Raw genomic sequence first — 17,487 nt, 5'->3', positions numbered from 1 at the left:
CATCACAGAAACAAAAATCACAAAATGAGCTGAAAACCAAAAGTAAAATCTGAATTTAGACGAGTTAAAATGTCTCCAGATGTTTTTTTTTACTCATGCTTCTGACTTCTGACGTTCAGTTTGTTGCTGAGAGCTTTTAAAACAAAGAAAGCAGGTAAAAGAGTCGAGCGTTAAAGCTGAGAAGAAAACATAAAACTTGATTTATGAGTCAGAACGAGTCCTGAAAGGCTTCACCCTGACTTATCTCTGCTCTGGTGCAGCGTCAGTGGGAGTGAAGGTGGCTTCAGCCAGACTTCCCTCACCGAAGACCCTGATGGGCTCGCCCACGCAGATCCTGGCTCAGTTCTCCAAACAGCAGTCACCCAAACAGCTGCAGCAGAGTTCGCCTTTAGGCGGCTCTGGTTTGCCTCAGAACCAGACAGCCCCCACCCCACCAGGAGCCAAGCCCACCATTCAGATCAAACAGGAGTCCGGTAAGCATCACCGGTTTCACTTTCGTTTCTGCTTCTCCTCTCTGTTTTGACTTTGAGACGATGTGTTTTCCTTGTGATGGCTGAAGGTGTTTGTGTTTTCAGGGGTGAAGATAATCACTCAGCAGGTGCAGCCCAGTAAAATCCTGCCCAAACCTTCATCTGTAGCGCTGTCCAGCAGCAGCTCTTCACCCATCATGGTCGTCAGTAGCAACGGCACCATCATGACCACCAAGCTGGTCACCCAGCCAACAGGTGGGGGGGGGGGGGGGGGCGCAAAGGTGCAATAAGTGAGAACTGTACGATGAAATGTCTATATAATGTTAGAAGGAAGGTCATCCTGAAACAGATTTCATTTTCAGCTGGCTAGGGGGTAGTCAGTTTTTCTTCTTTCAAAAAGGACAAAGAGGGACATAGTCTTTGTTTACAATCTGTGAGCCTGCGGAGTGGCCAAGTCTGCGCCGGCATTTGTAATTCGACACATCTGCCAACAGAAAGCTCCAGAGTTGTAGACAGAATGTTAGCCAGTAAAAGGAACGACCCAGAAGTTATATCTGGTACCGCTAAGAAGCCACGGCATCTTTTTGTTTTACACTAATATCGGGTGAAGCAGGGTTAACTAACAATGCTAACAGTGAATTAGGAACATAGTTGTCTAAAAATATCTACGGCTACTTTTTAAATTACCAGCAACTTGATATTATAGTGAAATGTGTATATCTACTCATCAATTCACTGTGTACGACTTGCCTTTGCTCGTCATCTAGAATCTTCTGGCGCTGATCCGTAGCCGCCAACAGTTGCTCTGAGCGAACTTCTTTGTTTTGATTCATGGACTGCAGTACCCAACTTTGACCACAGGGTGTCATTCTTACTTCATGCACCTTCAAGCAAAGAATTAGGATATATGAACTGTTTATTTGTGCGTTCAGCCACCCAGACCACATACACGAGACCCACAGTCGGCCCCAACATCGGCACCAGAATCTCAGCCTCCAGTGGCGGCACCACCTACGTGAAAACCACCAGTGGCAGCATCATCACAGTGGTTCCCAAATCTCTGGCCTCTCTGGGCGGGAAGATCATCAGCAGCAACCTCAGCTCTGGTGAGTCAGAGGGCCTCCCCCAGACTGCAGCGACACCTCTGGTGTCTCCAACTGACATGAGAACTTTTTTTTCTACAGGTACAACAACTAAGATCACCACCATCCCCATGACGTCCAAGCCGAACGTCATCGTGGTGCAGAAAACGACGGGCAAAGGAGCGACCATCCAGGGACTGCCGGGCAAAAACGTGGTTACGACGCTTTTAAACGCTGGAGTGAGTCGGATTACCATTAGAGAAGAAAGAAGTCTGTAAAAGAGAAAATGTAACCCTCCATATTTAACTGAAACCGAACAAAACAGGATAAAACTTCATCTAAAGCAGGGGTCCTCAATTATAACGGTCCGAGGGCCACACACAAAAAAGACCCAGAAGCAAGAGGGCCAGTGTGTGTGTGTGTGTGTGGGTGGGTGGGTGGGTGGGGGTGTGGGGTGGGTGGGCGGGTTGGATTGCTGGCTGTAATGCACAAAACACACAAGCTTGCAATATAAAGCAGGGCAACACCTGTCCCCTCCCCCTCCAGCTCGGCTGTGTGACTGCACTAACCTGTCCTGTGTGACCCTCACCATGTAACCCTCCCTCACCATGTAACCCTCATGTGGGGGGCGCGCAGGGTTTGGGGGCCACAAAGAGAGGGCTCGCGGGCCGGACATGGCCCACGGGCCGCCATTTGCGGACCACTGATCTAAAGCATTTGGAAGTTTTCAAATATGAAGTTAAACTTTATCATTATCACAACCAGAAATATGGTGCTGCTGAAACTACAAGTGAAACTGGGCCAGAAGTGTTTGCATGTTGTAAAGTCATTCTGTGTGTGTGTGTGTGTGTGTAAACACGCCTGTCTATATATTCAGTCTCTAATTTAGCTTCTCAGGGGAATTTAGCACCACTGTTCAGAAACCCCCTAGCATTTCACCCTTAAACCTCTGATGAGACCGCCTTAATCTCTCTGGACTGTGATATGTAAATAACAACTCAACCTGATGTTTTTCTTTCACTTCACTCAACCGGATTTAACCCACTACCCATGGAAACACCCGCTCTCCGCATCAGGCTGCAGCCGAAACACAATCTCCAGCTGAGTTTGTTGGGTTATTTGACTAAATGCCTTGAGGAGTTTAGGAAAAGTAAATATTTGCTGAACTGAATGTTTGTGGACATTTCTACAAAAGCAGAATTTATTCCCTCAGGAAGTAAATATCCCTGCAGCTTGGAGCTCTGAGTGATTTATTGATGTTTATTATTACTAAAGAAACACAATCTTAGCTTCTATTACTCATTTGTAGCTGAGAGTCTCGCTTTAGATTTACAAAATGCGGCTGAAGAATTCTGGACACTGAGGCCCAATCCCAATACTCGCACTTCTGTCAAGTGCACTTGGAGGAAGTGTGCAGTAAAGCTTTGATTGCGTGGGACACAAGTGTGCAAAGAATTGCTGAATCGGGACAGGGACCATTGCATCATCGATCTCAACGCATGCCGGGGATGCTGGTTACTGTGATACTTTAAAAAAAAGCTTTACTAATAACTTTCAAACAATTATATGAAATTAATTTACATTCTTTGCTGTTTTGTCTAAAACATTCAGTGCATCAGTTACTCATCCTAAAATGATTAGAAAGGACATATTTTCCGAAAAGGCACTCGAGCCTTTTCTTTCGCAACAACCGATTGTGGGTAACACATTGCACCCAAGTCAGCATCGACGTGGACTTGGGTGAGGTGAGGATCAAGGGTGCAAAAGGGGCGTGATCAACTTTCGTACTTGAGGGACACCCTACACACTCGCACCCCTGGTCAGGCTCGTGCAATTGAAGGGTGCAAGTGTGGAACTGCGAGTATTGGGACTGGACCTGACACTTCAGTGGTGTCCAACCCTGGTCTTCCAGGGCCACCGCCCAGACATCGGAGTCGGTGGTTAACAGGCGTCTGCAGAGGTGACTCAACTACTAAATCAGCTGTAAAATGACTAAAACATGATGGAAAGGGCCCCCCAGGACCAGGGTTGGACACCACTGATCTCAGTTCAGCTCGAAAACTTCCTGATATGAGTGGAAAATAGTAATATTAGGAGTGTGTATCACATTTGTTGAATAATGACATTTGATGCCATTTAGGGTTAGATTGATTCATCAGGCCAATATTTACCGTTTTTTAATGTCCGCATCAGGTGATATACCTCTTCAGTAGCCAGTTTTAAAACAGGAACATCGGCCTGAATAAGTTGTTTTAATACTTGATTAATTTGTTTGATTAACTTTGGTTAAATGTTTAATTTCAACGCTGAGCTCTAATTAAACTGATTGATCATAAATGCTGCACATCCACTGTTTTTAACCTAACCCAACTTTATTTCAGCATGTAAATAAGGCAGGAGACATCTCGGTGTTGGCCATGAAAATCAGCCCAAAAGAAATCAACCAGTGAACCAGGACCTCTAAATATCTATATCAGCGACAGCAAAACCCACCTTGGTCCACCTCTACGTACAAACCCTTCATTTTCACCCCAGAGATTTGAAGTAAAGTTGATAAATGATATTAAAAAGCTATTTTTGTGATTTTTTTAAAACGTTGGTTTAGGCCATCTTGAAATTGGCACGACTCCAAGAGTGACTCGGCTGTAGGTCTGAACATTATTTTCCCAATTACACACACCTTTACCCCCCTACAGCTGCCTGTAATGAACATAAATCATGTGTTCACAGGGCGAGAAGAGCCTGCAGGCGGTGCAGGGAGCCAAACCCGCCATCATCACCACCTCCAGACCCATCACCAAGATGATCGTAACGCAACCCAAAGGCCTGAGCTGCGGCTCTCCGTCCACCACCACCACCAAGATCATCCCGACCAAGATCGTCTACGGTCAGCAGGGCAAGACCCAGGTAATCATAATAATAATCCCCTCATGTGACCATTTACACAAGTGGATTCATGTGATCATATGAATGACGATCACACAGCTGCTCTAAATGTGATCTGTTCCATTATGACCTGCTTTTCTGTGGAGGACACTCACTTATTTCATCATCATGTCTGCATCTGACATTTTCCAGGGATGTGAGAGCCGATGGCAACGTTAATAAGAGAAAAATCCCCTGTTCTATAAATAAAAGTATAGCTGCAGAGCATTTTTTTAAGTTTATTTTCATTTATTCACAGTTAAAAACAAAACACAAAACAGGTTTACGACAACAAAAAATGAAAAAGGAACAGAAAGAAGCAAAACGTATGCTTAAACATTTACTTTTCCTCTTTCATTACTTCCTAATTGAGTGGGGAGGGGGCGTGTTCCTGTCACCTTTACCAGCTGTGGATGATCGTTCTTTTGAGTCTAGAGGACAAAAAGCCTCCTAACTTGTTTTATTTCTATTTTAGACTTAAATATTGATCCTAAAATGTTGTAAAAGCAACACTTTTGGTTTGTTTATGACCCAAACAAGGTCATTCCTGCTTTGTTTTGTTTTATCTGAGTTACTTAATAAGCATGTATTTCTGCGGCGTTTACATGTGGATTTTGCAACTCGCAGATGTTGCAGTCATGTGTTGTTGTCTGTTGTGAAAGATTTGCTGCTGCTCCTTTCTGCCACTTGGGGGAGATGTGGTAGATGGAGAGTTTACTTTTAAAGCACCTTTCAAGATAAAATTCCACAGACACTTCACAAGCAGAATAAAAATGAAGATCAAAAAAGGGGAGAAACAAACATCACAGGAGAAGGAGGTAATGAGCAACAATGGAGCCACAGGAGTTCCCTCAGAAGCCTGAAAATATGAGTTTTGCTGCTGTTTTCTCTCTTCTCTGCAATACCCACACCTGATAAATAACCACATCAGGTAAATACCCACATATATTAAATAGCCATACCTGTTAAATACCTTGTCATTGTCATTGTCTTCCTCCGCTTATCCGGGTCGCGGGGGCAGCATCCCAACTAGGGAGCTCCAGACCGTCCTCTCCCCGGCCACCTCCACCAGCTCCTCCAGCAGGACCCCAAGACGTTCCCGGACCAGATTGGAGATGTAACCTCTCCAACGTGTCCTGGGTCGACCTGGGGGCCTCCTGCCGGCAGGACATGCCCGAGACACCTCTCCAGGGAGGCGTCCAGGAGGCACCCCAACCAGATGCCCAAACCACCTCAACTGACTCCTTTCAATCTGGAGGAGCAGCGGTGCTACTCCGAGTCCATCCCGAATGTCCGAGCTCCTCACCCTATCTCTAAGGCTGAGCCCGGCCTCCCTACTGAGGAAACTCATTTCGGCCGCTTGTATCCGCAATCTCGTTCTTTCGGTCATTACCCAAAGCTCATGACCATAGGTGAGGATTGGGACGTAGATCGACCAGTAAATCAAGAGCCTGGCTTTCTGGCTCAGCTCCCTCTTCACCACGACAGATTAGCTCAGCGTCCGCATCACTACAGACGCCGAACCAATCCGCCTGTCGATCTCCCGATCCCTCCTACCCTCACTCGTGAACAAGACCCCAAGATACTTAAACTCCTCCACTTGAGGTAGGACCTCTCTCCCGACCCGGAGTTGGCAAGCCACCCTTTTCCGGTCGAGAACCATGGTATCAGACTTGGAGGTGCTGATCCTCATCCCAGCCGCTTCACACTCGGCCGCTAACCTACCCAGCAAGAGCTGAAGGTCAGAGCTGGATGAAGCTAGGAGGACCGCATCATCCGCAAAAAGCAGAGACGAGATTCTCCTGCCACCAAACTCGACACACTCCACACCACGGCTGCGCCTAGAAATTCTGTCCATAAAGGTAATGAACAGAACCGGTGACCAAGGGGTAGCCCTGGCGGAGTCCAACCCTCACCGGGAACAGGTCCGACTTACTACCGGCTATGCGGACCAAACTCACGCTGCTCTGGTAAAGGGACTGAATGGCCCTTAACAGAAAGCCACCCACCCCATATTCCTGGAGCATCCCCCACAGGGTGCCCCTGGGGACACGGTCATAAGCCTTCTCCAAATCCACAGAACACATGTGGATTGGTTGGGCAAACTCCCATGCCCCCTCCCATCACCCTTGCAAGGGTATAGAGCTGATCCACAGCTCCACGGCCAGGACGAAAACCACATTGCTCCTCCTCAATCTGAGATTCAACTATTGATCGGACCCTCCTCTCCAGTACCTTGGAGTAGACCTTTCCAGGGAGGCTGAGGAGTGTGATCCCCCTATAGTTGGAACACACCCTCAGGTCACCCTTCTTAAAGATGGGGACCACCATCCCGGTCTGCCACTCTACAGGCACTGCCCCTGATAACCACGCAATGTTGCAGAGACGTGTCAACCACGACAGCCCTACAACATCCATAGCCTTGAGATACCCAGGACGAATCTCATCCGCCCCCGGTGCTCTGCCACTGTGTAGTTTGACTACCTCAGCAACTTCTGCCCCCGAGATTGGACAGTCCATCCCCAGGTCTCCCGGCTCTGGTTCCTCCTCAGAATGCGCGTAGGTGGGATTGAGGAGCTCCTCAAAGTATTCCTTCCACCGTCCGACTATAGCCCCAGTTGACGTCTGCAGCTCCCCATCCCCCACTGTAAACAGTGTGAGCGAGTTGCTGCCTCCCTCTCCTGAGGCGCCGAACAGTTTGCCAGAACCTCTTTGGAGCCGATCGATAGTCTTTCTCCATGGCCTCAACAAACTCCTCCTCGGCAACTGCCACTGCTGCACCCCGCTTGGCTATCCGGTACCTGTCTGCTGCCTCCAGAGACCCACAGACCAGCCACGCCCTGTAGGCCTCCTTCTTCAGCCTGACGGCTCCCCGAACCTCTGGTGTCCACCAGCGGGTACGGGGGTTGCCACCACGACTGGCACCGGCCACCTTGCGACCACAGCTAGCAACAGCCGCCTCAACAATCGCAGAGTGGAACAAGGCCCGCTCGGAGTCAATGTCCCCCACTGCTCTCGGGACGCGGTCAAAGCTCTGCCGGAGGTGGGAGTTGAAGACCGTCTTGACAGGATCTTCTGCCAGGCGTTCCCAGCAGACCCTCACTATGCGTTTGGGTCTGCCAGGTCTACGCGGCATCTTCCCTTGCCATCTGATCCAACTCACCACCAGGTGGTGATCAGTTGACAGCTCCACTCCTCTCTTCACTCGGGTGTCCAAAACATACGGCCGCAGGTCAGATGATACGACTACAAAGTCTATCATCGACCTGCGACCTAGGCTGCCCTGGTACCAAGTGTACCGGTGGGCATCCTTATGTTCGAACATGGTGTTCGTTATGGCCAAACTGCGGCTTGCACAGAAGTCCAATAAGGAAACACCACTCGCGTTCAGATCAGGCGGGCCATTCCTCCCAGTCACACCCTTCCAGGTCATGCTGTCATTGCCCACGTGAGCATTGAAGTCCCCCAGCAGGACAATGGAGTCCCCTGATGGAGCACTATCTAGCACTCATCCCAGGGACTCCAAATAGGGTGGGTACTCTGAACTGATATTTGGCCCATAAGCACAAACAACAGTCAGGACCCGTTCCCCGACCTGAAGGCGCAGGGAAGCTACCCTCTCGTCCCCCGGGGTAAACCCCAACACACAGGCAGAGAGTCTTGGGGCTAACAAAAAGCCAACCCCAGCCCTCCACCTCTCACCCGGAGCAACTCCAGCAAAGGACTTGGGTTCCAGAGTCAATGCTCTGTGTCGAGGTGAGTCCGACTATACCAGCCGGTACCGCTCAACCTCTGCCACAAGCTCCTGCTCCTTCCCCGCCAGCGAGGTGACGTTCCATGTCCCAAAAACCATTTCCTTGTCTGGGGATCAGACCGCCAAGGCTCCCACCTTGGTCTGCCACCCGATCCACACTGCACCGGACCCTTCATGTTCCTCCTGCGGGTGGTGGGTCCACAGTTGGATGAGCCCATGTATCCGGTTCGGGCTAGTAGCTTCATTATGCGCGCACGCACACACACACAGACACACACACACTTTTCTCACAACTCCGCTGTCCCTCAGCCACGATCTCAGGACTGAATCTGATCCTTTTTCTTTTTGAAAGCAGCTCTTTTAGAGGTCGAGTTTCAGCTCGACGGTCCAACAATGAGAGAGAGATAAAGATCTGAATAGAGCCGCCGCATCAGGTGCTTTTGTCGACGGTTTTATATCCGAGCTCTCGCCTGTGCTTGTTCTTTTCAGATCTTTTAAAATCATCCATTATTCCGCTTCTGAAGCAGCTAATTAGTCGATCTAACAGCAGAAACCAATTCTGCACAAATTCTTGTCATTTTCTAAAATGTTAAAACGGACTGCCGTGGGATTTGAAAGTTTGACAAAGAAACGGCAACTAAATGCGAGGTGGTTAGACTTAAGCCTCCCAAATTTCCCCACTACCAGTTTTCTTATATTTTTAGGGGAATTTAAGTGAAAGTCACAGCTGTACCCAGACAGCTTCAATCTCATGGACTTCTTTGTTTTTTGCTTCCCTTTTTGCTAAAAGCTGTAAGGGATGATAACTAAATGTCATGAAAACAAATTCTGCTTCCTCACAAACCTTTGTCTCTGTCATCACTGCAGAATCAGACTCATTAACAAGAACTCACAACAGGCTGAGTGACTCATCTTACTAACTCTCTGATACGGTTCATATCCGCCCACAGCAACCATCCTCTCCTCGGTGGCGCTGTAACCTTAAAGCTGTTCTGCATAAACTCTGATAAACATCCTTTTTTCTTTTGAGTTATTTTGTCACTGTCTGCACCAAAAACCCACTTTCCAGTGACGAAAGCAGCACAGAGTTGAGTTTCTGTGATATTAAAGCGTTTCTCACGTCGATTGTTTTGGCTGATTAAGATCCGTGACGTGACATTTAGCAGCAGACAGACTTATGACTGGTGACTTTTGGGGAATGACTAGACTTCAGTCTTTATAATCGTCATCATTCAAACTCCTTTCTGCAAATTAAGGCTTTATTTTGTAGCTGGAGTTCCTGTTAGGAACCAGATCATCAAATCAGCTTTAAAACGGTCACAAACTTACAGTTAAGCTCATAAATGAACCTTGTGATGCAAGGCTGGTGTTATCGTATTTGATGTGTATGAACAATGATGTCGGTGAAGCATTCATTTTTACATTTGCTGTCCAGAAAATAATCTAAAAGATGTAATTTAGAACGATTCAAACTCAAAATTTGCATTTTTTGGGCTCCAAACTCAACTACAAACAAGAAAAATGAAATACTAAAATTGAAAAAAAAAAGTTTCTTAATTTCATTCCAGGTTCTCATCAAGCCTAAACCGGTTTTCCAGACGGCGGTGGTGAGCGAGCAGACCCGGCAGCTGGTCACGGAGACACTGCAGCAGGTGAGCCGCTCCGCCGAGGTCGGTCAAGGTCACGCCACGGGGCTAGACGGGTCTGTGAAGGAGGACGCCGGCGTTGTCACGGAGATCAGCAGCTTAACGGGCGAGGCCACTCAGAGCACATCTCAAGGTACGCGTCACTCATCGACCCCTCGGTCTACAGATGATGTCACAAATCTGTCGGTTCTTTGAGCCAAAACCAATAGGGATGTCCCATTCTGATATTGATATCAGAAGTAATTCGATTTCGGACCAAAAACAGTGTGTCGGATTATATCGGACGGCATCAAAAGTCTCCGATATAAGCAGTCAGTTAAGGTTCACATTTTTGCAACCAATGGTGAAGAAAAAAATTGTCATTTTTGTCATACTTACTGTTATTGGCTTTTGTTCTCCGACTGAGTAATATCACCTGATCAAGCCTTTCATGCATTCCACGCTACAAAAAGGTTTAAGTATGTATGATTTGTGCTGATATCATATCAGATTGATATCGGTATCAGTCAATACTGAAGGCTGCCATATCGGTATCATATCAGAAGTGAAAAAGTCGTATCGGGACATCCCTAAAGCCAACATCTAATATAGGGCGGCACAATATATCGCAAATATATCGTTATCGCAATATCAGCGTGTGCAATATGCATATCACAAAGAACAGATAAATATTGCAATGAATGATCAGCTCAGATGTTTGCTACACATAATGCATTCTGTCAATCAAACGGAAGCATGATGGGTTTTTTTAACAAATCAAATAAAGCTCTTCACCCATTTGGCCAGTTGGGTGGGTTCTCATAGGTCAGATGCCCGCCCCCGAGGCGGATGGCACGTAATTTAGATGGTTAGCAAACACCTGAGTTAGCTTTGTTCTGCTCTTCCTGCTGATTCGACTTTCCCTGGGATCCACTGATTGTCTTTTCTTGTTCATTGTCTTTTTCCCTTTCCTCACATCTTTAGCTTTTCTCGTTTTTAAGATATTTTTTTCTCATTTTTTAAATGTCTTTTTTATTTATTTTTTTGATTATTTTAGTTCCTGAGTTAAGTTTTTATTTATTGCAAGTAATATCGTCATTGCATTATTAATCACTGTTATGGGATATTGCAGGTTTTCCTGGTATCGTGCAGCCCTAATCTAATAGGTTTTTACACCAGACCTAATAACATCTCTAGAGATGATGCTTCACATTTTGAACAAAATCCTAGAGAAAAAGCCTGATGTTGTTGAAGCTTTTTGTCCCTTCTCTCCCGACCTTTCTACATTCCTGAATAACATTAATATTTATAGCTATGATAAAAGTGGTTGAAGTTCAGCTTTGATGGCTGGGATTCATTAAAAGTGTCAGCAGATGTTTCCAGTGAAAGGTCTGGACATGGTGTGAAACTTAAATGGCTGCAGGAAACGGTCTGAATCGGATCCTGCAGAGTTTTGTGACTTTTACCTGATCTTCGGTATAAAACCTGCCTTTAGCCTCTGGTTTATTGTAGGGTTTGGGTTAGGGTTGAACTTTCAGGCTCAGAATTTGTTAAAAGGACTGAAGTTGAAGCTCTCACTCACTTGTTCAGCCCATAAACCTGCTGTGGTCTCAAGTACAAATGAGTGCCTTGTGAGTTGTCTTGTGGAAAAATGCTCTGGTGCTCCTGTTTCAGAGGGTAGAAGCTAACTGGAGAGGGGGTGCAGAAATCACCAGAAGTTGGAGTGATGTGCAAATATCTCTCCTTCGGCCGCTTTGCAACGTTGATGTTTTATTTCCACAAATAACACAAGCGTCTTCCACCATGTTGTGGAGTCGCTAATGCTAACCGTTAGCTTCTCTTAGCCGAGACGAGCTCTGTTCTATCCTGGACACTAAATCAACAGCCTTGTGTGGTCACATGTAAAGATGGCCGAGGCCATGGGAGCCATTTTTCCCTGTGACGTAGAAGGGGTTGGCCAGTAGTAGCGTGTTAGTGTGCCTAGTAGTCATTTATTATCTCTAAAGCCGTGCAGCAACAAAAGCTACTAATCCTGGGATTAATTTAATTTTAAAAGTTAAGTTAAAGTTTACCTGAACAGTTACTTTGTTTACTTGCTGGATGATCTTTCGTTAAACTCTTGTCTGTTTTTAATAGTCCCGGTTTCTTTCTGGTCCCTCCTCAGAGCCGGTAGTCCACGTGGTGTCTTCCAGAGAGCAGGACTGGACAGAACAGGAAGTAGCCGTGGAGTCCAGCACTGCCATTATATACCAGGAGGTTACAGCTGGGGAAGCCCAATCAGCTACTTCCACCATCAAAGCATTGGTGGAGCTGCAGCAGACATCAGGTGAGACACAGTTTGTCCCATTACACATTTGTTCCTTCACTTTGAATTTTAAACTTCATTTAAAGCCAAATATCCAACCAAGAAACCACTGGCACCCGTAAACGATAAGCTCATTGAACAAAAACCAGCAGAACCAGGTTGTTAGTCAGAGCACGTGCCGATACACTTCCAGTCACGCCTGACTGATCAGTGATGTTTGAGGTAAAAACCCCCAAAAGGAACGTCTTGTTGCCTGAAACACTTGAGTTTTGCAGCACATCCGGATTTCAACCAGAGATCGTCATTAGTCTTAATCTGTAACAAAGGACCAGCTCGGATGATTAACGGTTTAATTATATTATAATAATACTGGATTTTTCTGTAGGGTGAACATGAATCAATAACAAATAATCAGATTTGATTATAATAAAAAAACTGACTGCTTTTTAAAACAGCAGTTTTATTGTTCTCGCTGGTTTATTTCTATTTTAGTTTCACTTTTATTTTATGTTTTTTTGTAAACAAACTACAGGAGCCCGCTGCACATTGGGGTTCGTGGGGCGGGGGGGTCCCATTTTGTCTTGATTGTGAGATTTTCGAGGCTATGAGTCTGAGGATGATGGTTGTGTCACACTTGTCTTTACGGTGTCCTAAAAAAAACTCCGACCACAAAATAAAGCAGCTGCCTGCCAGCTGTTGACTGAGGATCTGCTTGAAGTTGTTTAGCGAAATTACTGAGACCTTTACGGCGCTGAGCTAAAAGCCTGCTTTCAGTTCTCTTGTTGCAGTCACCGGTAGTTTCTGTAGTTTGGTCATTTTGCAGGATTGTGCCAGTTCTACAAAACCTCAGGCTTAAAGATCTAGTTCTCGGCCGGGTCTGTGACCGACCACTGGAGGTAAATAATTTCTGCTTCTGGTACAACACAGCGTCCAGTGTGACTGAGTCGTGCTTCTGCTGGGTGTAAGGGAGTTATGATCAGTGCTTTTCTCTCACATACGCCTCTTCCTTCATGCACGACAGCCGAGTTAGTCGCTATCAGAACAGAAATCTTACACATCACGATCGCAGCAAGTCCTTCAAGCTAAACTCATCATTCACCATCTTCTGAAAGCTAAAGTGTTTGTTTTTATCGGCAGTAAAAGAGAAAGGCGAGCCCAGACCCAAGCAGCCAACCATCGACCTGAGTCAGATGGCCGTTCCCATCCAGATCCCGCAGGAGAAGCCAAGTCCCGACTCACCAACGCCGTCGACCTCTGAGGCCGAGCCGGGCGCTGAACAGGTCCAAGCAGGTACTTCTAAAAATATCCTCCGCCCACTTCCTGTTATGTTTTACCCACCAAAGTTTTCAGTGGAACCAGCAAAGCTTCAGAATAAAACCTCTGGGTTGCCACACACCTGCACTTCCTGTTTTGGCTGTTCTGTGTTGTGTGACGCACCTGGGATGCTAAGATGTGTGAGTGCCGTCATGCGTTTTATTTCATCAACCGACGGCCTGACTGAATTCACCGCAGGTAAAACCAGCCGAGTGGGAGAGCCCTCAGAGGAAGACGATGCGGTCATCTCTAGCCAGCTTCTGGAGAAGAGCAGCAGCCAGGTTGCCATGGTAACCAAACCAGCCACAGCCTCCCCAGCGGCCATGGCATCGCACCTGGTGAGGTTTTCCGAAAGAAAATTAATCAAAAAGTTTTGAGGAATGTCACAAATGTTGGGTTTTTATGTCTGCTGCTCCAGTGTTTTTATGTTTCCATGGTTACTGAAGTGGAAATGTAAGCTTTTGTTGAGTCTTGACGACTTTTACTGATAAATACTTTGAGTTTATGCAGAGTAAAAACATTTGCAGTGTTGGACCTTCTTTTTCAAGACTTCTGTAGTTCACCCTGATGTGCTGTTGACCAGCTTCTGGGCCAAATCCTGACTTATGGCCTCAATGGTGTTAAGGTCAGGGAAGTTTCACGGGCCTGGACCCAAAACTTCTATGTTTTGTTACTGAAGCCACTTAGTTCTGATTTTATCTACGTGGCCCTGTGCTCTTGTCATACTGGAAAAGACTTGGTTCCCTAATCGGTTGTTGGATGTTGGAGGAGTTCCTCTGGGAGGATGTTTTGGTATCGTTCTTTATTCATGGCTGAAAAGGGGCTCATTATTAGTTGTGTTTCACGTTTGTAACCTTTAATAATCTGTGTTTGGTTTCAGCCAGCAGACCGTCGGGGTAAAACCGAGACGGCGCTAGATGTGGCCGAGCTAGAGGGGGACACGTTGGACCCTCAGACGGGTTTGTTCTACCGCTCTAACCAAGCTGCTCCTGATACGGTCAAACACACCATCCAGTCTGCGGCAGCTCAGCCGCCTCCCAGTGAGGCCGAGCCAAGTCGGCATAGCTACGCCACCACCCAGCAGGCCCCGCCCCCACCGCCACAGCTGCAGAGCAAACTTCAACTTGGCCAGCCTTCATCTTCCTCCTCCACTCCTCTTCTGACTACGAAAATCACAAAACCACGAGATCAGACTCCGCCCAAACCTCAGACCTTAACACAGAGCCCCAAAGACAGACCTGCTCCAACAGCACCTGCTCAGGTCGCGACAAAGGTCACGACCTCGAGCACACCAACCAAGCCCCTGCTAACACCACAGCTCCCAAAGCTACAGCATGCCCCCACCTCCCTCCACAGGCCTCTGCACACAGCCATGTCCCACCCCCCTCCCCTGCAGGCGCACCACCCAGTCAGCACGGAGAAAACCACCTCCAGCCAGGTGAGTTTATGCTTTTTTTCCCCCCTGCTTGCAATCCTAGAAAGCAGCTGAGATTCCCGTCTCAGATAGATGTCTCATGTTGGGGATTTCCCTCCCTTCTGAACCATAATTGTTCCTTTTGCATGTCTTCCACGTAGCAGCCTATCATCACGCAGAGCGCCACCATCACTAAGATCACCTTTGGCGGTGCCCACCACCCATCACCGGTCTTCAGCAGTGGGGAGGCAGCTGCCAAGCTGATCCCAGAGTCCAGCTCAGGCGCTTCTGGCGCCAAGCCGTCTGTGTCGGACATCCTGAAGATCTCCATGATGGAGGCGGAGATTGATCCGAGCACGGAGGCCATGATCGTGGATTCTTCCAGCGACTGCAGCCCACTGGGGAAAGCCCTGGAGGTCCAGGCCGTGTCGGGAACGTTGAACTCGGGCCAGTTCATCAGCAGCTCGGGGTCCAGCGTGCACCACTCCCATGCCAAGCCCCGTCAGTTCAGCTGCGTTCAGGGCCTCACAGCACAGAGGAGCAAAGAAGATCTGGAAGTCATAGAGGTGTGTTTCTCTCTACAAAGCCCTGTAGATCTTAAATCACCTGATCTGAACCTGTTGGTGCATCTGTCATGTCCTCGGTCAGGAGTAATCCTGAACAGCCTTGCAGGAAAAATGCTGCCTAAGATGGCACTGTGCAAATGAGTCAGGTTTTACAGGAAGAGCAAGAATAAAAACAGGTATCTGTTTGTGGAAACTTGCTGAATCATTTGAAAATGCTCCAAAACGCCCTCAGGTAGACTGATCCGGGTTGATCCGGATCTGGTTGAAACATGAAATTGTGAGTAAATCTGCAAACTTTCAGTTGGAATCGCACTGAACTGGTTTGCATGATGCTAGCCGGATTATGTGGAGATTTGGACGTGATCACGAACAAATTACGACCGTTGTGCAGATTTGTGTCACATCTTAGCTTCTCCTAGAGTCCAGTCACATTGCTGACAGAGACAAACACGACAACTTAACTGAAGCTGTAATCCAATCCACACAGGTGATTCCTCAGTATTCCATCCTGCCGGACTCCAGCCAGTCTAACGTGGTGGTGGAGCCCAGCGGCTTCCTGGAGATCACCAACTACACCAGCCAGCAGCTGGAGGAGGACAGCCCCATGGAGCAGGAGGTGGACAGCAGCAATGACGAGGCTGCAGCCACAAGCCCCCCCCGGCGGCCATAGGCCTCTCGCCCTAGGGCAAACTCCTTCTCTACTTCTGACCTGGAAGGACTTTGTGTAAAATATTAGTTTTAGTCCATTTCTAAAAGGTGCTTTCTGCTCCAAACACACAACGTTCCAGTCGATCGCAGGACTTATACTCATAAAAATGCATCTCAGACTCCCATCTGTGTCGAAGGACAACTTCTCTCATCATCTTAGACCAACTTTCGAACACTTCTGTGATTTAAGGTTCCAGGAGAGGAAACTTCGCTATAACATGTTTAATTTTTTCAGAAAAACGTGAAGCAGCAGCAGGAAGGAGACCTGAAGGAACAATTCATGTGTTGCTGTTGGTGTCATTAAAAAGCTGTCGTCCTTGTTAGGAAACGTGTTCTTGACCTGCAGTGAGATTTTCCACAGGTTTGTCTTTGCATAGAATTATTAAACCGAGCATTTCTTTTCTACCTGTTTTCAAACTAGATGGCTAGTTGTAAAAAAAAATATATTTAATCTGTATAATAAATTAGCCAAATCGAACAGTTCTGTCCATCTTTTCATTGGTTTCAATGTTTTTTTTTATATTATTTTAACAAGTTCAAACTTATAAGTCCACAATGTTTTCTGTTGCATAATATGCAAAGATTGAAACTGTAGCATCCCAGCCAGCATACTTAGGTGGGCCCCATATGGAATAAATATGGGCATGCCGTGTGGGTCCTAAAAGGATTTGTCTGTGGTTTCCATGGTGGCCCCACAGAGGTTTGCCAACAGATTTTAATGGGCCTGTGCTTGAGTCAAACCCACTGAAAACCCATGTAGGGGCCCATGGGGCCACTTTGGAAACCACGGACAAACCCCGTTGGGACCCATACAGCTTGCCCGTATATATTCTATATGGGGCCCACCTATGTGTTGGCTGGGATTTTCTTTTATTTTTTTAAAGATACCAATTTAATATAGGGTTCACAAATCTATCTAGGCAATTTTCCTGCAACAAAATCTAGAAAAATGACATGAATAATATTTATGGATTGGGTCGAAATTATTGCTCAAACTAGATATAAAACTGAAAGTTCAGCCAAACTTTGTGGCATGGTGTGGAAACAATCATCTGACCTTGAATGTGAACAAAACAAAGGAGATGATTTTAGACTTCAGAAGAAACAGGGTGGAGTCAAACACTGTTTCCATCATGGGAGAAGAAGTGGAGGTGGTTGAGAAATACAAATACCTTGGAGTTCACCTGGACAACAGACTGGACTGGAGAAAGAACAGCAACACCGTTTACAAGAAGGGACACAGCAGACTGCACTTCTTGAGGACGCTTAGGTCCTTCAATGTCTGTAGCAAGATGCTGCAGATCTTCTACAAGTCTGTTGTTGA

General features: G+C 46.8%; 1 protein-coding gene across 2 annotated transcripts in view; it reads left to right on the top strand.

The window, feature by feature from the left end:
* Positions 1-16,641, top strand: part of emsy (EMSY transcriptional repressor, BRCA2 interacting) — a 31,944-nt gene extending 15,303 nt beyond the window's left edge. Inside the window, exons 9-20 of one of the 2 annotated variants that reach the window (XM_054730972.2) lie at positions 261-473; positions 576-725; positions 1,403-1,576; positions 1,655-1,791; positions 4,283-4,459; positions 9,830-10,010; positions 12,021-12,182; positions 13,299-13,451; positions 13,674-13,813; positions 14,356-14,913; positions 15,051-15,455; positions 15,943-16,641. In XM_054730972.2, coding sequence (XP_054586947.2) covers positions 261-473; positions 576-725; positions 1,403-1,576; positions 1,655-1,791; positions 4,283-4,459; positions 9,830-10,010; positions 12,021-12,182; positions 13,299-13,451; positions 13,674-13,813; positions 14,356-14,913; positions 15,051-15,455; positions 15,943-16,125 — 2,633 coding nt within the window. In that variant the 3' untranslated portion in view covers positions 16,126-16,641. Of the gene's footprint in view, positions 1-260; positions 474-575; positions 726-1,402; positions 1,577-1,654; positions 1,792-4,282; positions 4,460-9,799; positions 10,011-12,020; positions 12,183-13,298; positions 13,452-13,673; positions 13,814-14,355; positions 14,914-15,050; positions 15,456-15,942 lie in introns of both variants that reach the window. The other variant, XM_015961901.3, reaches the window with a different exon arrangement.
* The last annotated feature ends 846 nt before the right edge of the window (positions 16,642-17,487 follow it).

Source organism: Nothobranchius furzeri, chromosome 10 (genome assembly GCF_043380555.1).
Source record: "Nothobranchius furzeri strain GRZ-AD chromosome 10, NfurGRZ-RIMD1, whole genome shotgun sequence".
NCBI lineage: Eukaryota > Metazoa > Chordata > Actinopteri > Cyprinodontiformes > Nothobranchiidae > Nothobranchius > Nothobranchius furzeri.
The sequence above is the reverse complement of the archived record's forward strand: the minus strand, read 5'-3'. Positions and strand labels throughout refer to the sequence as shown.